General features: G+C 42.6%; 1 protein-coding gene across 8 annotated transcripts in view; it reads right to left on the minus strand.

The window, feature by feature from the left end:
• Positions 1-20,833, minus strand: part of EIF4G3 (eukaryotic translation initiation factor 4 gamma 3) — a 298,034-nt gene that overhangs the window by 100,280 nt on the left and 176,921 nt on the right. For all 8 annotated transcript variants that reach the window (XM_033921697.1, XM_033921695.1, XM_033921696.1 and 5 more), the window contains 3 exons: positions 10,083-10,928; positions 8,076-8,164; positions 5,460-5,709 (listed from right to left, as the gene is read on the minus strand). In XM_033921697.1, the coding sequence (XP_033777588.1) occupies positions 5,460-5,709; positions 8,076-8,164; positions 10,083-10,928 (1,185 nt within the window). The remainder of the gene's footprint in view (positions 1-5,459; positions 5,710-8,075; positions 8,165-10,082; positions 10,929-20,833) is intronic.

A 20,833-nucleotide genomic window follows, 5' to 3' on the forward strand; every position in this document is an offset into this window, starting at 1 on the left:
ATGACAAAATCCAACCTGCGGTTCTCAGAATCCTTGAGGACCACTCCACCCTCACTGGGAAGGGAGGTATATTTGGTAAGCTGTGCCACTGAGAATCCAATTTCGGCATGGTGAACAGATGTTGAAATTTGGCATCCATCAGTTAGAGCTTTGCCATGGCTTTAGCCCTCGTTAAGGGGCCCTGAAGGGCCTCCCAATTGTCTGTTAACATCTTATTCTGATGTGAAGGGAAGCATGTCGCCTGGGTTTCAGGTTCAATTCTTGGAGGGATTCAGTAATAATCACTGCAAAGCAGATGGTTTGAACAATCTGTTCACAGTCAGGTCCTCACCTATTCCATTCTATTCCTTTCAGATTCAGAGTGGATTATACAAAATGAGGTAGGTCAAGAATGTTAAAACTTTGTAGAATTAGGGATGGAACAGATTAATTGGAGGGTCATCTTTCAAATAGGTATGTCTTCATATTCTTCCAAAATATGGTGCAAGACGGTGACCCAACCAACATATCTGTTGGCATTCCCTTAATAGTCCCCTAACTTTTAGCCCCCTTTGTGTGTCTGTCATAATTAGATTGTAAGCTCTTCTGATCAAGGACTGACTCTTGCATGTACAAAGTACAGCACTGCATGCGCCTGGTAGTGCTATAGAAATAATAAATTGTTGTTGTTGTCATTGTTGAGGATCTAATTGCAACTGGCAGTTTGTTCCAAATTTTCACTTCTTGGTATTTTCAAAGGATAGTTGATGATGTTTTTTGAATTTCACTTTTTATTATTGCAGGAAATGATATATTTCCAGTCCATTCTTACTTTATTCCGAGTTTGAAGGAGTAGGCATCTGTTGATGATTGTCTTTGGACTCTGACCCATTAGTGATTTTTAGATGAAGTAGGAGATTTTGAATTTGATTCTACTATAGACAAGTAGCCAGTGCAAGTCCCTTAAGAGTGTCAAATTTTCTTGCTTTATAAATCAGTCTTGACAGGGGTTGCCATTCAGCAGATTACTGTTAATTGGAAAGATTACACTAAACTTAATTATACTTTTTGGTGGAATTCAGTATGTCATATCTACAAAATGGAGAGGGTGCTTGCCATGCAACAAGGAAATTATCATAAGTTTAAAAAGATTTGGGGGCCATTGATTATTTATTCTAATGATCAGACATCTTAAACACCTTAGTATTAGATAAGGTATAGGGAGAGTGGGAGTGGGAAAGACAATAATCAATATTGTTTATTATTAATATATGGGTGGGTGGGTGGGAAGGGATTTCTTTTATATTTATATATTTTAAGGAGTATAAGTAAGATTGTCAAGTGATTTGTTAAAATTTTTCTGATTGACTATTATACACTTGTTGTAATATTTGAAAATGAATAAAGATTTACAAAAAAAAAAAAATAAATCAGTCTTGCAGCGGTGTTTTGCAGAAGTTGCAATTTTTCAAGGGTTTTACAGGACGTAGCAGAGTGGCTTGTGCTATAATCCGGAAGCTGGAGGAATCTAAAGAGGATCAAAGTCCTTAACTGTCTCATTTAAAATGAAACCCAAACATTTTCTTGACCAGGGATGCGACTTGATCTTCCATGGTTAATCTAGCGTCAAGTACAATACCCAGTACTTTAAATTTGTTTTCTGTAGGAAGGGATTCACCAGGTGTTAAGGTGAGGTTCTAGAAGGGAAATGTGTCATTATTCTTTTTTTAATACTTTTTTTTAATACATTTTTAAGCTTTAATCAAGTGTACAAAATTTATATTAACAATATTAAATAGACCACTTGAACATCTTATCAGTATACTTTATTCTTAAACCAAACCACCTTAGTTTTTTGTCTATTCAGTTTAAAGAAATTGTTCTTAGTCCAGTTATCTATGGTGTTGACATTCTCTGATAACATATTGAGTGTGTTTCTGATTAAGTTCAATGCAGGGCACAGCAGAAAGATGTCATCGGCATATGACAGGGTTATGACCCAATTGTCTCATGGAGATAAGAACATAAGAATTGTCATACTGGGACAGACTGAAAGTCCAACCCAGGTCTCAAGCACCAAGAAGCAAAACAGATTTTATCCTAAGAAAAAGCAGTGGCTTTCCCCAAGCCATCTCAATAATGACCTATGGACTAGAGCAGTGTTTTTCAACCTTTTTTGGGCAAAGGCACACTTGTTTCATGAAAAAAATCACGAGGCACACCACCATTAGAAAATGTTAAAAAATTTAACTCTGTGCCTATATTGACTATATATAAAGTAATTCTCTTGAATAGGAATCAAATAAACACAAAGAAAGTATTTTATAATTACTTTATTATGAAATATTAAGTAAACAGAATAGTGAAAAATTATAAAATACTTTATTCAGTGCGAAACCTGGGCCTGTTTGGCTGAACACAAAGCTGATATTCTGGCTGGAATCGAAGAAAGACACACACGTAGCTCTTCGTCAACAGCCGTTCCCTTCACCGCCCCGTCACCGTCACCGCCATCCCTTTCACTGCCCCGTCACCGTCACCGCCCCGTCACCGGCCCACCATCCTCTGCACCGCCGTTCCCTTCACCGCCCCGTCACCGTCACCGCCATCCCTTTCACCGCCCCGTCACCGCCACTGCCATCCCATTCACCGCCCCGTCACCGTCCCCGCTGCATCCATATAAGCCTTAGTACTGTAATATTTAGCTTATTCCTTTCTTATAAATCAAAGTTCCTGCTGCTGAACTAGAGAAAGAGATGTTCAGCTGGCAGGGCTTTGTTTATAAATTTTTATCAACACAACTAATATACTATTTTATCCTAAAGCAAAAAATAAATAAATAAATAGAATTTTTTTTTTCTACCTTTGTTGTCTGGTTTCTGCTTTCCACATCGTCTCATTCAATTCCTTCCATCCACTGTGTGTCTTCTCTCTGCGTCTTCCATTTGCTGTTACTGTGCCTCTCCCTTCACCCCCCCCCCCAATTGGTCTAGCACCCATCTTCTTCCCTCCGCTCCCCCAGAGTCTGGCATCTGTCTTCTTCCCACTCTGTCTTCCACATTTCCCTTCAGGGTCTGTTCCTCTCCACCCTCCTTCAATGTCTGTCCTATTCCTTTCCACCACCACCCTTCCCTCCCTCCTTTACCATCTGTTCCTTTCTACCACCCTTCAGCTCCTCTCACGTGGCTTATCTATCTACCTTCCTCCCTCTTATTTTCATGGCACTTTGCAATGTAATTTGTGCAAGCCACTGGAGCCTGCGAGCTCGGTCCGTGTCCCATCCCCACAAACCATCTCGCTTCTGTGCTCCTATTTTCTCCATTTCTAATATCTCCCCTATGTATCTGTCATTGCCCCCCCTGTGTCCATATACCATCCCCATGGCATGTCCCCTTTATGTCTCTGTCCCTATGCCCCATGCACATAATTTCCCCTCTTTCTGTTACCTTCCTGTGTCCAGATTTCCCCTATCTTCCTCTTCCATACCAGTGTGTCTCTTCTTTTCAACCCCATCTAGCTTTTTTCCCTCTTTCTTCCCCTCCCCCCCCTTGCTTCTAGCATCTGGCTCACCTGCCTGTCCTTCCCTTTCTTTCCTGCTGTGGGTTTTTCTTTCCGTCTTCATCCCCTTGGCCCAGAATCCTTTTCCCTTTCACTCCCTCCTTCCAATTTGAGCCGGGAACACGAGCGATCGCACGGTCCCCGCAGCCACCACTCGCCTGCCCAATCGATCCTACTGTTTAGCCAGCTCTCTCCCTTCGCCTCACCTTAGTTTGTAGGTTTTGTTTTTCGGCGACATGCACGCTTTCCCAAAGAGCCGCGCACGTGCGGCTGCTCAGTGTTCAATCTTCTGCAACTTCCTGTTTCCGGTTGCGTCAGAGCAGAAGATCGAAACTGAACAGCAGCGGGGACCGGGGGAGTCTCATGGGAGCGCGTGCGGGACCCGGCCTGAGGCCTAATCAGTGTCTGCACCGTACGGCACACCAGGCAACATCTCGAAAAACACTAGACTAGAGGATGACACGGTGACAAAATTCATCAACGTTCCCGTCCCTGCGGAAAACTGCAGGAAAGCATCCCCATGTCATTCTTTGAGGAGAGAAGGAAGAATTCGAGTATGAATGGGCCAAGCCACTGACCCTCAAGCCTTGAATTGAAGAATGCTAGTGTAGAAGGGCAGAGGTTAAGATAAACACTAAAGAATGACACGGGATTGTTTCGTATGGATGTCTTAAGAAATTATTCAAGCCTTTTTAAAACACTGCTGATTTCACCACATTCTCTGGCAATGAATTCCAGAGTTACATTGTGTGAATAAATATTTTCTCCAGTTTGTTATAAATCTACTTCGTAGATGTTAAAGAGAAAAGTTAACTGTGGTGATCCTTGTGGGACTCCACATTTTGTTTGCCAGAGAGTCAAGCAATCATCTAACTTTTGAACTTTGTAGGATCTTTTGGCAGAGATATGAGAAGACTACTGTTTCAGTCAAACCTGAATCCATCCAGATGTCCTATTTCTTCAGACAGTTGTCCAGACATCAGTCACCCAACTGGGACCCGCGTGATGCTGTGGGGGGGAGGGGGAGGAGGAATGCACTTGGGCCCCGATCCAAGTTAAATACTGCCACGAGGGCTGCACATCCTGCATTCAAGCCCACTGTAGATGAAACTTGGGGCAAGCTGCTCCCAAGGGAATGGTCACTGAGCCTCCAAAATGTATGTGCAGGCTGGCCACACAGAAATCCTGCAAAACCGGTGTCTGCTGACTACAGTCCTCTCCCTTGAGCATCTGTGTCTTCTCGCAGCCACAGATGTCCTGAACAACTGGGAGCTTCTGCAGCACCAAAAGCCTCGCGATCAGCTCAAAGAAATCCAAAGGAAAAAAAGAAGAAACATGAGCCGAAGAGACATGCAAAAGTTGTTGATAAAGCACACAAACTTGACTGGGCACAGAAGTTGTCATTTCTGCAAGTCCAGTGCTAGGGACTATTCCACAACAGATATATACCAGGCATTGACCACTATAAGTTCCACCCATTTCAGGGCACAATTAGGTGCCAATAATGGCTCCTACCTTTAGATGACTCAATGTTGATTTACATTCATATTCTAGAACAGAATCTTGGCATCCAGATGCCATTATAGGAATTGGGGTGCTTGAATCGTGGCAACAATGTGACCCATGAGTTGGCATGCCTTGTGTTTATCAGTCAGCCTGGGAATATCCTCAAACTTTAATGCTTCATAGTAGAGAATGACACGGGGACAAATTTTTCCCCATCCCGCCCCTGTAAGCTCTGCCTTAACTGCACAAGCCTCAAACGCTTATGATTTTAAAGTGTTTGAGGCTTGTGCAGATAAGGACAGAGCTTGCAGGAAACAAACTCGCCGGGATGGGAAAATGAGTTCCCTTGTGTCATTCTCTACTTCATAGCTAGATGTCAGCCGAGGTACAGCAGTTATGAGGTAGACAGGATTTACCTGGTTTATACTGGAACGTCAGCCCATCCTCTGAGCCCTCTGTGGAGCCAGAGTTAGCATCTGCTCCTTCACCTTCAAAAAGGTTTTCTGTGCCATTATGTACAGGCTCTGCTTCCTGCTCTTCATTCTCTTCCACAGCCTTTGTTTTTTTAACATCAGAAATGTCTTTTTCTGGGTGAAAACCATGGCTCAAGTTATCCTGCTCAGATTCAAGCACTTTGTCACTTGAAAACTCTTCTTCCACTTTAGGCTGAAGTATAAACAAATAAAGTTGAATACAAAAGTTAACTCTCTTTCCCAAGGAAAGAAAACAGCATTAATAACAGAATTTCCGTAATCCAACATATTCTAGAACAATCAAGCAACTGGTTCACCCTACTGGAACAACAGAAGAGCTAAAATCTCTCTGTTGGACAATGGAAGCCAGACTAATATATCCCCACAATTGTTACTGAACAGGCATCTTAAGTTACCTGTGCACTTTCTGTTCAGTGGCTGGCACCAAAGCATTCTTCAAATTTATTCTTATTCTGATGACAAATTTAGATAGATTCCGTACGTGAGGGCATTCTCTAAAAGTTAAAAGGGGATCAATTCCGTACAAACGTGGAAAACTGGAACGCTCTTCCGGAGGCTGTTATAGGGGAAAACACCCTCCAGGGATTCAACACAAAGTTGGACAAGTTCCTGCTGAACCGGAAAGTACACAGGTAGGGCGTTGGTCTTTGACCTAGGGCCCACCATGGGAACGGACTTCTGGGCACGATGGACCACTGGTCTGACTCAGCAGCGGCAATTCTTATGATACATGGGGATTGGACCATAAATCAGATAGTATTTTCATGAAATGAAGCTATACAAATAGTGTGGTATAACAGAAATGACATTATTCTGTAACACTGTGCCTAACTTCTGGGAATGCCCTCCTGATCTATCCATCCTCTTCCCACAGCTAGGCCCCTTTTCAGTTGCAAACTATGAAATTTAGGCCCAAAGTTGGTACACAGTATTTATTCATTATTTCTTTTTATTTGACAGATGTCAGGAATAACATTTGTGTGAAGATTTTGCATCAGTTACATCATTTCAATTTTACTTCATTATTGTTTAGTACTGTATTATACCTATTCAATACCTGTACAATAAAAAGAAATAATGAAGAAATACTGTATATCTACTTTTGACCACCCTGTAGAATAGCAATGAGGGCAGATGAATGCACAAAGGCAAATCGTTGCTAATTAACTCCAATTATTGATTTTGACACCTCATTAACTCACATCTACCTTGGATATCCAGAATCAGGGCTGGATATGGTTTTCCTTTTTTGTCTATCAGACCTTCATATCTGCAGTTCCACTGGAGCAACCAAACTCCCACTCCAACAAAATGTTTGCACTACGCTGCTATGTAATATACCAGGAAAGATTAGGTAAGTCCCTCCTCCATTCGCTTTTGTTGCAGAATTTCCCTCACTACCCTAGGACTCTCCCCCTCCATTTAAAAAGATTTTTTTCTGGCTTTTCTAAAAACGCATCAGTCATGTTTATTCTACCTAGACTTATTTTTATTATTCTACTCATTTTGAAAATGGCTACCCTCCCTCCACCAAGAACTGCAAGATCTCTTTTTTACCCCTTTAGGCCACTGGAATGGGAACCCTGCTGCCAACTTTTTCTCTCCCACTACACTTAAAATGACTCCCAGGGTTATGCTCATATTGACACCGAACTAATTTTTCAAATTTCTTCATTATAATAGAACAGTGAGTTTGGAGGTATCATCAAGCCTATATTCTACATCAGGGTATGTATTGGATCCTCCCAGAGCTCATGGAGAATGTCCCAGACTGGTTATATTTAGAATGGCGACTCCTGTTTCCTATACATCTGGTGCATTTGATTAGTATAAAAATACCTAGAAGATATAAAGAGAATAAAATATTGGTTGATACCTGGAAAACTTTACGTTATATTAGTAATTTGACACCTATTCCAATTTCTAAATCATTACATCAATCCATTTGGCTGAACTCCAAGATTAAAATTGCCAACACTTCCTTTTTTGCTTATCCTTCCACCTAGCAAATTCCCTTCACTCCTGCCGCTCTCATTCACCATTTTCATTCTCCCCACAACATTTCTCGAAGCCCCTTTAACACCACACAATCAACCCATATTCCTTATCTCTTTGATTTAGAGTCCAAAATATAAGTTTTGCTCCTGATTGTACTCTGAAGCCTTTTATCTAATCTGAACTAAATTAATCCTGGTTTTTATTAACCATCTATTCCAACAAAAGCCCTAAGAGGTATAAGATGCCAAAACAGCTTTGGGAATAACAATATCTTAAAAAAATATAAAGTCTTACATTGTTATAAATTTGTTAAGACTATTAGACAATTCTTTCTTGACTTCTAATGGAAGACTATTCCAAATATGTACAGATTGATTAAAAACAAAACAAACAAAAATCAGCTCAGGTGTATCTTGCAAAGAACCCCCTAACTTGAAGTATTTCCCACCAATGATGATAAATTTACATCTTTCTGTCCAAGTCACTGCCAATGGAACGTCCACTTTCAAATCTCCATATGAGAAAACTGTTTTGTCTTACCTCGCTCTCCACTTCCAACACATCCTCTGTGCCTCGAATTCCATCTTTTGGTTTCTTCCACATCTTTGGTGCAGTTATAGTTGGTAGGACTGCAATGTAAATTGAAGATCATTATCTGTCAATATCAAATGATGCTGGGACAGGCTGACTAGGGCACTGCTGCTTTAACCATTAATCAAAATGCTCCTTTCATGATGTTACTACAAAACAGATGTCCTAGGTTATAGTACATTATCATAAATGTTAAAGATGAAAAGAAGCTGTTTCTATGCAGTTAAGACATTCAATGGATGATTAGCAAACTTTATTTCTCAGCCTGAGGCACATTGAAATTTCTCCTCTTTGCTTATTTGGGATTCTACCACAATTCTTCTACTCTGTGTGACAATTTACAGCACTTGAAGCGCCCAATTATTGACACCTGGGGAGGCTCCGCACCCTGGTCAGGTTTACAGGACATCTACAATGAGCTTGCCTACAAACCTCTCACATAGTTAAATGAAAACTAATACTTCCACCTCTGTATCTTTTGTTTAAATTAATTTAGTGTAATAATCCTCGATATTACTTTTTCATCACATTTCTGCCAACGATGGACCAGTTTTTGAAAGACATTGCAAATGATGAGCCCTAACCTTTATAGTTTTTCCTCATACGAGAAGAGTTCCAACCCCTTTATCATCTTGGTCACTCTTCTTTGAACCTGTCTAGTGCCGCTCTTTCTTGAGATAAGGAGATCAGAATTGAACACAATATTCCAGGTGAGGTTGCACCATGGAGCAATACACAGGCATTATAACATTCTTAGTATTGTTAACCATCCCTTTTTCAATCATTCCTAGCAGCGAGCACACATATATAACTTCTCACCAACTGTGAGAAAATCATACATATGACACTCAGTGCCAAAGACTGGATAGAACCCCTCTTGCTGCTGCCATCCTAATAAGCTGAAAACATTGTTACCGATTGGTCAATTTGTACAAGTCAGGTAGAATTCAGAAAAGAGGCGGACAATTTAAAATTAAAGTTATTAAATAGGGGCTATCCACAATCAGTCATTCACAAAGCATACTTAAGAGCACTGTATGCCAATTGAGATTTACTTTTAAAGGATAAACAATGATATGAGAATACCCGATAAGGATGCATACTTTCATATTTTAAAGAAGCCTAAGTGATTCCTTCTGCAAAGGCTCATGGCCATGGGGAGATTACCCACTTGTCCAGAATGACACACATATTGCATTGGAAGCTGAAATTACAACACTTTTTTCACTTTTTTAAACAGGTCTATCAGAATCAAACTGCACATCTACCATCTGCTGAAGACTGAGAACAATACTGGTTGGCTATTAGCAGTACAGGGATTTTATTCATCTCCATTTGCTGGTAGGTGTGCATAACCCAAGCATAAGTGTCTGGACAGGTCTGGAGTAGCCAAAGAGGAATACTATCTAATGCTAACAAGGGCAGTTTACAAAGTCATTTACCCAGATATGTTTGTCTGAAAACAGCCTTCCCTCCATGGTAAGTTTAGCTTGAAGGAAGACAACATGCACATATTGTATTTTCATGTTGATGCAAGTTGGTTTCCATTGAAACCTTCACCAGCACAGAAAACACGAGCAAAGTGTATGCAGATCGAGTTTGAAAACTTTCTCCAAACTGTTTAGCAATGCCTTTTATAGCAGATCTCATTTCCTAAATTTAATGGATACCAGATCTTCTGTATTGTCTTATAAACTCTTTTCCAGTGCTCTATTATAAAGCTAGAATGCCACTCTAAAATACTTACATGTAAACCAGAGGCAGCTGATATAATTTTGGACTTAACCTGCAAGAACCATTCAGCTTTAAAACTCTCAAATTTCTAAGTAAAGAGTCCTTCTAACTATATAGTAGAGTGCAAATATCGAGGCCTTTCTGGCTGTACTTTCTAGGATGGGGCCAAGAAATTAACAGCTGTGTAACTTTGACAAGTGACACTGTTGGAAGTGGGCTTACCTTGTACAGGACTCTTCCTTGATTTCAAGATCTGAGGCACCATGCTCTCCTCTGGTTGTCTTTCTGCTTTGAGATCTGATGCCTTTTCAACCTCTTTATCATCACCGAGGGAAGTTCTTATGCTCCTCTCCTCTTCTAAATCCTCCTGAACAGGAGGAGGAGAGGGTGATGGAGTTATAGTGATAATATTAGCAGCAGGAACAGGAGGTGGAGAAGGAGAATGAGGAGGTGGAGACGGAGAACCCGAGGGTGGGGTAGGAAACGTAATGGAAGATGGCGCGTTCTCCATAGTCATTTCTGTTGGGGGAACTTCTAAAACTTCGGTTTTAACAGTCAAGGACATATCCTCTGGTACAACTATTTCTAGTACATTGTCCATTGCAATGTCTTGATCACTTAAACCATTCACTTCTTTAATTAGATTAGGGCTAAGAGTTACTAAACTATCACTAGATGAAAAAACAATTGGCTCCTTGCATATATCTGCTTTCGGCTCATCTGCTACAATCGGCTGCAGTAGCTCCATGCAGGGCACAGGCTCAAGGGGAAGTGTTTTCTCCTCTTTTGGAGCAGTGAAATCACATCTCTCCACAGAATCTATTGGGAAAGCAGGTTTCCTAGGAACAGCAATAAGAGCTACAAGACCAGCAACTGCAGGAGCAATAGTGGTGGATGCCACAGTGGTGCTGTCAGGTACAACTGCTGCAGGAAGAGGAGGTTCTGGCTTAGTTTCCAAACAGGCAGCTACAGGTATCTGGTCTGTCTGATCCTTTTCTTCTGTACTAAGTTGTGGCCTGAGGACTGGAGAAGGAGACTTCAATACTGGATCCTGGTTTGGCTTCTCTTCTAGAAGAGGAACATCAAAAACAGGAATTAATACAGAAACTAGGTTTCATTTGTAATCCAGAATTTATGCATATCATAAGGTTTTTTGCAAGACTCGTGTCATGGCAGAGCCGTATCTAATTTTTATGTTTTGGTGTCACAAATCAGCCCTTTGCAAAAGCAGTAAATTTACTTGAAAAACTGTAGAAATAGTGCAGTATGACAACAAAAAAACTTAATGGCAATGAAGCACTCAGTTTTTTCCATGTTGTTACATCTCACTATTAAATGAGAAATGTGAACACCAAATAGTGCCTATGAGCCATTCAGCCAATAACTCCATATTAATCTCGGGATAGCCTTTGATAGAACTGAAACTAGTGGCGAGGTTAGACACCACCAATGTAGGAACAGATTTGGAAAGCAAAGAAGCAAAACTAGAATCAGGAAAAGACATAGGGAAGGGAGAGCTGGTGGTGTTGGGTTGCATACACTTACCCAAAGTGGAAGAACCTCCACTGGGCCTTTATGGTCTTTATCTGCCGTCATTTACTATATTACTCTGTCACTGCATCATTATTTGGATAGGCCTACAGTAATGACCTTTAAACCAAAGACAAGATCAAGTAACCAGCTGGTGAATGCCAATTACAGGTCTAACACGGTTCAGATTTGTGGGACTTCACTTACAATATAACTGATATTTGCAATCCATATGAAAGTCACTTAGAATGCACATATAACATTTCTTCCATCTAACAATACAGGCCGTCATGGGAAAATTCATATTTGAGAGGCTACCCATATAAATGTTGGGTTCAACTTAAATAGGTGTATTTGAGCCCCAAGAAGTTACAGCATTTAGGGCCCCTTTTACAAAGCCGTGTTAGCAGCATTATCGCACGCAACATTTTATCACGCGCTAACCCCTGCCCTAGACAAAAAACTACCGCCTGCTCAAGAGGAGGCGGTAGCGGCTAGCGTGTTAAACCGCTAACGCAGCTTCGTAAAAGGAGCCCTTAATGTGGCTTCCTCACTGTCTGCAAGGGTTGCCCTTGGATGTGTGTCCCTCCATACGGTCTACTTTTCATTATTTGGACTCCCTTTGTCTAGCGGCTATCATCTTTTATGTCATGCTCCATTCCCCCAGGATTACATGTTGGGAGTCTAAGGACTTATCTGCTTGGGGACAGCAGTTTGAAGATGCCCTAAGCATACATTCAGCTGACACATTTTCCTAGAACATACATGTGAAGTCATTTTGAGTGCCAAAGGGCTTATTTCTTGTCTTTATAAATATTTGAGAAAAGGCTGGTGGCCTTATCGCCTACATATGAATTAGGGGGGTTCAATATCAGAAGCATGAGTGGGATACATTGGGAAAGACCTTGGCTAAGAATTCGCTAGCTGTTAACATAAAGGAAAATGGGGTTAAGGTTCTATACTGGCGGTACCTTACACCTCCTGGACGTCCCTCAGATATTTTTGAGTGCTGAAGGCATTGTGGGGACACTTGTACAATGGGTACCATCTGGTGGAACTACAAAAAAGCTTACTGGAGGGTTATTTAGCATAGATTACAACATTGGTTAGGGGCCTCATGGGACTCAGGAGCTTCTCTCTTCAACAAAACTCTCCTAGGTTTGACTCAGAGCCAATTGATGCTACTAGACTGACATTGGTTTGCAGGTTTCAGCTCCGTGCAGGGATGATGCGTTTAGTGATTCACATGCACGTGGCTGGCCCACGAGCCTTCCCTCCGACGTCAATTCTGTGTCCCTGCATGGAGTGCTGCTGGGGGAGTAGGGAGCCAGTCCGGCTCCAACAAAGTAACAGTGACGGCTTTGGGGGGGGTGGGGGGGGTGCGACCAGGAAGACAGGCAGGGAGGGATCCCCGGCAGCAGCTTCAGCAGGGTATGTGCAGGCAGGCGGGCAGGGATTCCTGGTGGCATCTGTAGCTTCTGTGGACAGATCTGCTTCAGGGGAGGGGGTGCAGGCAGAGATCCCCAGTGTGCAATTTAATTTTCGGACAAAGCTGGAAGGCAGGGAGGGAGCACGAACTCGACACAGAAGGGGTATGAACATAGGACACAGAAGGGAAGGAGGCACTAACTTGGGACATAGGACAGAGGGAATAGAAAGGGAGAATTGATGGGCATGATGAGTGTGTGAGTGAGAGATGCTGCATATGCAGAAAAGAAGAAAGGAAAATTGGGCATAGAGAGAGGAGTGAGGTAGAGATGCATGGGGAATAGAAGGATGAGAGGGAGAAATGTTGGATATGGTGGTGGAGAGGGCAGATTGAAGGGGATGCAAGGGGGAGGAATGCTGGGCATAGTGATGGAGGGAGAAATGTGGCATTATGCTGGAGAGGGGGTGATAGAAGGAGAAATGGGCATTGGGGCTGGTGGGCAGTGGTGAAAAATGCTGTACATGATCTGGGGAATGAAAGGGAGAAATGTTGGATGTGGCAGTAGAGGGGTGGGAGAGATGCCTGGATCTCTCAAGACAGATGGTCAGCGAGGGAGACATATTGCCAATAGGGGTGGAGAGAAGGACTCATGGAGGGACAGAGAGAGGTTGGTTGGGAAATGAAATGGGGTCTGGAGGAGAAGAAGCGTGCAGAAAGCAGAAAGAGAAATATTGGATGCACAGTCAGAAGGAAATGCAATCAGAAACTCATGAAATCATCAGACAACAAAGGTAGGAAAAATCATTTTATTTTCAATTTAGTGATCAAAATGTGTCCATTTTGTGAATTTATATCTGCTGTCTATGTTTTGCTCTATATTGGTCTATTTTTCTATAGTTGTTACTCATTGCATATTTTAAAGTCATCTGCTTTGACCTCTTTGGGGAAAAAAAGAATATAAATGATAATTAACATTTTCTCTGCATATAGTTTGCTTTTGTGTTTAGTTTTGTGGTTATATTGTGTGTATATGAAAAATGGATGGAAGAAATTGAGTTATGATCCGTACTGTTATTACGGATGTGGGGTCTGGGGAGGAGCTTGGGTTTGAAGAACTGGAGAAACACTGAATTAGAAGTTCCAATAATGGGGAGGAATTCCCAGTTGTAGTGATATTTACTGATTTATCACGTAAGGTCTCTGCAGCTCTCTACCTTTCCAGTATCAACATTACATAAGGCAGTAGTGACATGCGGACATCTACAAGTTTACCTCACTGCATCCTTGTGTTTGCTCATCTTACTAATATTATAGTGTTTTATAAATTTTATGTCAAGCTCTATAACGCTTTAGGTATTTTCTTCATAAACATAGTTACTAGATCCCAAGAAATAAATAAAATCCAAGAAGGCTAAGCAGCAGCTAAGAAGTATTTTTACTCTGTAATGATTCTTTTAAACTAAAAGTTTCACCAATCTTGTAAACTCTCCACTTCAAAGAAACCCATTCTCAGAACTATAACCTGAGAATGCAAAGTTCAGTATATCCTGCTAAAAGCCTGAGTTAGTAGATCTTATGGCCATGAAATGTGGCTTTTCTAAATATGAAGAATTTCAGGACCAATTAAAAAAAAGAAGAGTCAGATGGATTCATTATTCCTCACCATCACTACTACTACTACTAATCATTTCTATAGCACTATGTACTAAATATACACAACACTATACATCAAAACATAGAAGAGACAGTCCCTGCTCAAGAGAGTTTACAATCTAGTCAAGACAGACAAACTGGACAAGAAGGTGCTTCAATACACTGTGCTCAGGTGGGGAAATTTCAGAGGAAATGAGAAGACAGATAGTGGACCTCATGCAAAAAGTAAAACTTTTGAATCAACAAATACTGGTATAATCTTTTAAAACAAATAGAAGGAATTTGGTGAATTCTAGGGCACTGGGAAGTTTCTCAAAGCTAGGCCAAAAGTAAGCACATGAAAGTCCTGGGAATGAATATCAATATAAAATTTCAACAAAATAGATCTTCTGCATCTCCATAGGTGTCTTGTATAAGAGACTTGGGGTTGCTAATCCTCCCCAGCTGCAAGCGTGACCTAAGTTTAAATAAGCCCCCCTCCCAACTCCCTGGATTCAGCAAACCACCCTCTCTAACCCCCCTTCCATCCCCCTCTCCCTGTGTTTATGTGCAGGTGCCAGCGTCTCTCCTTCCCACAGTCCTTCTGCCACCACCTCAACAAGTAAAGCAGGGCTGTTCAGGGCCTTCACCATCTCTGTGATGCATCCTGCCCTCCTCTTATGTAACTTCCTGTTTTACGAGGGTGGGACACGTCACAGAGAAGGCTGAGGCCCTCAGGCAGTCCTGTTCTACTCACTGAGGTGCAAGTACTGGCAGGCTACTAATGGTGGCAGAAGGACCACAGGAAGGAGGAGAGACACTGGCACTTGCAAGCAAGCGCGTGGGTGGAAGGGGGTTGGAGAGAGTTTCCTGAGCTCAGAAGTGAAACCTGCTTCTGTGTTGGGCTGGGGAGGGACAGAGAAGAAGAGGTATGATGGGGAAGGGATGGAAAGACAGATAGATAGGAAGAAGTGCAATGGGGGGGAGTGAGTTAGTGAGATGCTGGTGCAGTGGGAGAGGGGAAGGCGACAGAGAAACTGAACTGAGGGAGAGGATGAAGGGAAAGATGGTGCATGCAGGCGGTGCAGTGGGAGAGGGGAAGGCGACAGAGAAACTGAACTGAGGGAGAGGATGAGGGGAAAGATGGTGCATGCAAGTGGTGCAGTGGGAGAGGGGAAGGCGACAGAGAAACTGAACTGAGGGAGAGGATGAGGGGAAAGATGGTGCATGCAGGCATCATATTTTAAGAACAATTTTTTTTCAATCCAATTTAATTCTATTGCCTAAAAGAATAAGAAAATAAAAAAATAAAAATAAATTTTATATATATATATATATATATATATATACACACATACATACATACACACACACTAACATTTGTACTTTACTTTTCTTGACATATGCTCTCAGACCCCACCCCTAAGGATGAAAAAAAAAAAGAATAAGAAGATGGGATAGAAAGCTGAAAGAAGTAGGAGGCAGCCTGGTCAGTATCCTCCCCCTCTCCCTTCCCTACTTAATCTTCTCTCTCTCTTTCTCGTGCACCTGTGTGTCTCATCCTATCTCCCTATCCTCAGAAGAAGTCCTCTGCTGACTAACTTCTCAATGGCCAGAAAGCAGCACCTGACCCCGTAACCCCAACCACTGCTTTCTCCACCTCCACTGCTGCTGCAGTAGCAAAATCAAGTTTCACGTTTAATAAAAATCTGATATACCGCCTATCATACTTCTAGGCGGTTTTACATTGTAAAATAATTAAACAAGAAAAACAGTTAAAAAGGGTGATGAACATAAGACTAACAGGACTAACTGGGACAAAAGGGTTGAAGGTAGGAAATCCATCTTAAAATAGTAAAGTAATCCAAAAAAGGGGAAAAATAAGAGGAAGGGGAATCTCATCTGAATGCTGGAGCAAAGAGGACTCATGATGATAAGACGGGAAAGATTTAAAGATTAAAGGCATCTTTAAACATATGGGAAGCAACAACCTTCTGGTTCCACCCCCTCTAATGTCAATTTCCTGTTTTGGAAGGGACAAGTCATTCAGTTTTCTAATTCCCTTCTAACTCTTAACACTAGGTCCAGAGGTTTGGGTGCTGGAGAGAGAAGAGACGCTGGCCGGAAGGGATTAGAGAATGGGTTCTCAACTCAGTCCTCGGAATACACCAAGCCCGTCTGGTTTTCAAGATATCCACAATGAATATGCATGAGATGAATTTGTATATTGGCTTAGTGAGTCTCAAGTGCTGGGTTGAGAATTTCTAGATTACAAATGGGGGGGTGGGGGGAGAAGCTGGCTGGCAGGGAGAAAAGAGAGCCTAAGCAAGAGGGAAGACTCTCTATTCCTCCCCTCCATCATAAGCTCCAACATCGCTCCCTATCCATCATCTCCCCTCCTCTTCAGTCTGCAATCCAACATCTCTCTCTACTTCTCTCTATCCGCCTAGGGTTTCCCCTTCTCTCAATTTCCCTCCTAACCCGGTTACTTTAAAACTGGCCTTCTAGTCTCTAGCAGCAATAGAAAATTTGCGGTTTCCCTACTTGTGAATTTAATTATTCACAATTTTTTTTTTCTTCTCTTTGCAGGATGCCCGAACTTCCCCGGACCTTACCTGGTGGTCTAGTGGCAACGCAGGGCAGGATCGATCGTCCGACGCTCCTGCCCCATGCAGAGCCATCATCAAAATGGCTGCCATGAGTTTCCATTGTAGTCTCGAGACTACAATGGGAACTCACGGCAGTCATTTTGATGATGGCTTTGCACAGGGCAGGAGCATAGGAAGATTGCTTCTGCCCCACATCGCTGCTTGACCACCAGGTAAGGTCTGGAGATGCAGGAGGGAGGTGGGGGTGGATCAGAGCCGGCCCAAAAAATTATTTGCAATTTTTCCCTATTCGTGGGCCAGCTACTTATTTTGTAGCTGTGGCAATGGAGGGTTACGTGACTTTAACCAGAATCAAACCCATTTTCCCAGGCTGCTGCACTAACTATTAGGCTCCTCCTCCACATTGGGCAGACTAAATGGACCATGCTGGTTTTTACCTGCTGCTTGTTACAATAATACTGTCCTCATTGCTAGTGGGAGGCTGTTCACACATCCACAAGCCTATCCATGAAGAAGTATATCTGTAGATTGAGCCTATTCCCTTTCAATTTCATCCTATGACCTCTTGTTCCTTTTAAACATGGCTTGCCTCCTATATGTTTACACCTTGGAGCTATTTAAATATCTCTGTAGAATTATGGAACAATTAATTCTGCTGTAGTTAAAATACTGTAGATTTATGTAGATTTACAAGGGGCGTTCAATAATTTATCTACCTGAATATGAAAAAAAGCAGCAATATGTTGACTCAAGACTGTGTTATATGTCTCAAGGTTACTCATGCACAGTTGTGGCTCAGTGTGAGTCTAACATTCCAAGATACAGGATGTCAAGAGAGTACTAGTGTGAATCAAGTAAGAAACTGCTAGATTTGGAACACCGTTCAGTGATAACATTTCTCACAAAAAAGGGAAAAAGCCAAAAGGAGATCCATAAACACATGACTGAAGTTTATGGTGAGACTGCTCCATCATCCTACAAAGTAAAATTTTGGAGCAAGCAGTTTAAGTGGGGTAGAGAGTCCATTGAAGATGGCCCTCACACTGGATGACTTGTGGAAGCAGCTTCCACAGAAATTGCAAGAAAGTCAAGGATTTAATTTTGCCAGACAAATTAAGTTTTTCCCAAATAGCTGAAGAAATGGGCATCTTGGCAGGTACGGCTTGGAAAATAATTCATAGTTAGGCATATCCAAGGTTAGTGCAAAATGAGTTCCAGGAATCCTGACACCATGTCAGAAGGCCACGAGGCTCCAGTGCTGACAGGAGAACTTGGAAATGCTCCATGAAGACCAAGTGAATTTTTTTCATTGTTTGGTGACTGGAGATGAGACTTGGGTCTTTCACAGAGATCTTGAGTTCAAAATGGAGTCAATGCAGTAGAAACACAAATCATTCCCAACCCAAAAAAGTTCACAACAGAAAAATCTGCAGGCAAAGTCATGGCAACTCTCTTCTAGGATGAAGGACTTTTGCTTCTGGAATTCATGCCACTTAAGACAACCATAACTGGGTAAAGTTACACCAACACAATGATCGCTTTGTGGAAGTCAATCAAGGAGAAAAGATGAGGAAAATTCACAGCAGGCATGCTACTTCTTTACAATGCGCTGGTGCACATGTCATGACAATCACAGGCTGCCATCCGAGAATGTGGGTTTCAGCAGCTGAACCATCTACCTCGGATTATTTCCTTTTCTGAGTTTTGAAGAAATCTCTCCATGGACAGCGGTTTTCAAGTGATGAAGACGTCAAGGAAGCTGTGACATCCTGGTTTGGTCAAACAGAAGGAGAAATTAGGTTCTTACCTGCTAATTTTCTTTCTTTTAGTCTCTCCAGACGAGCACAGCTCACTGATGGGTAACAGCTCACCATGACCAGCAGGTGGAGACTGAGACAAACTTTTTTCTGTAGTATAAGTGTGCTGTGCAGTCCCCAGTCAGCCAAATAGCCAAGCAGACTAAGAAACTTATAAATGTGAATTAAAACAGCAGCAACACTCCCCACAGGAGGAACAACAAATATATAGAAAATACTGTTGGAACTTGAATAGGAGAAGGATCTTTAGAAACATCCCCACAGCTCGCCAGCTACGCCAGCTGAGCCAAAGGCTTTTAATCTCCCCCAACCTATCAAAAACACAAGATCCCACAGAAAATTTAAAAAAAAAACACTCTTCACACGAATCCCGAAAAAACAAGACAGACAGGGCGGGGGATGTGCCGGTCTGGATAGACTAAAAGAAAGAAAATTAGCAGGTAAGAACCTAATTTCTCCTTCTTTAAGTGTCTCTCCAGACTGGCACAGCTCATTGATGGGATATATCAAAGCAGTAACCTTCATGGGTGGGACCCCCGAAGGGCCGCCCAAGTATACGCTCCCTGAACACCGTGTACTGACACGCCTGAACATTCACACAGTAGTGCCGTACAAAGGAATGGAAAGAAGACCAGACCGCCACTTTAAAGATATCCACTGGATGCATCAGGGAAGACTCAGCCCAAGAAGCAACCTGACCCTGAGTAGAATGAGCCTTAAGAAAGTCCGGAACTAACTTCTTTTGAAGAAGATACGCTGAAGTGATAAGTCTCCTTGATCCAGCACGTAATGGTGGCCTTGGAAGTATCGTCCCCTTTACAAGGACCCACTAAGACAGGGGTAGGGAACTCCGGTCCTCGAGAGCCGTATTACAGTCGGGTATTCAGGATTTCCCCAATGAATATACATTGAAAGCAGTGCATGCAAATAGATCTCATGCATATTCATTGGGGAAATCCTGAAAACTCAACTGGAATACGGCTCTCGAGGACCGGAGTTCCCTACCCGTGCGCTAAGAGGACAAAAAGACGATCTGATTTCTGGAACTCCTGGGTTCGCTGAACATAAGAGCAAAGGACCCGGCAGACATCCAATTTGCGCAACTGCCTCTGCTCCAAAGAGCCCTCCCAACTACCCAAGACCAAGAGGACCACAGACTGGTTGACATGAAAAGGCGAAATCACCTTTGGCAGAAAGGAAGGAACAGACCGCAGCACAACGTGCTCCCTAGAAAACTCCAGGAAGAGAGGCCTACAAGAGAAAGCCTACAACTCGGAACACGTCTCGCAGAAGTAATGGCCACCAGAAAGATCGCCTTAAGAGTAAGGTCCTTCAACGAGCAACAACCCAAGGGCTCAAACGGAAGGCGCAAGAGCCTGGACAGGACCAGATTGAGATCCCAGGCAAGAACTGAAGGTGCACCAAAGGCCAAAGCAATTTGGCCGCCCTCAAAAAATAAATCGCATCTGAAGGTTAAACGCCTACCATCTAGCAAACCATGAAAAGCAGACAAAGCCAAAAGCTGAAACTGGAGGGAAAATCAAGCAAGGCCCCTGTCCAGGCCATCCTGCAAGAACTCCAAGATGCGAGGCAAAGAGGCACAAACGGAAACCACGCCACACACAGAACACCACTCCTCAAAGATATGCCAAACATGCACATAAGCCCAAGAAGTGGAAAGTCTCCAGGACCCCAAGATGGTTCATAGACAAAGGCGCGGCGAGACAACTGAGCGCAAGGCGGAAGTCCACACTGAAGAAAAAAGTGTTTTAAGGGGCTCCAACGGGGGGGTGTTGGTGGGAAAACCCCCCCCCCCACTTTACTGAATACAGATCGCGCCGGTGTTGTGGGGGGTTGTAACCCCCCTCATTATACTGGAAACTTAACTTTTTCCCTGTTTTTTAGAGAAAAAAAGTGGGGGGGGTCCCCCCCACACCCCCTGTCGGAGCCCCTTAA

Source organism: Geotrypetes seraphini, chromosome 15 (genome assembly GCF_902459505.1).
Source record: "Geotrypetes seraphini chromosome 15, aGeoSer1.1, whole genome shotgun sequence".
NCBI classification, from domain to species: domain Eukaryota; kingdom Metazoa; phylum Chordata; class Amphibia; order Gymnophiona; family Dermophiidae; genus Geotrypetes; species Geotrypetes seraphini.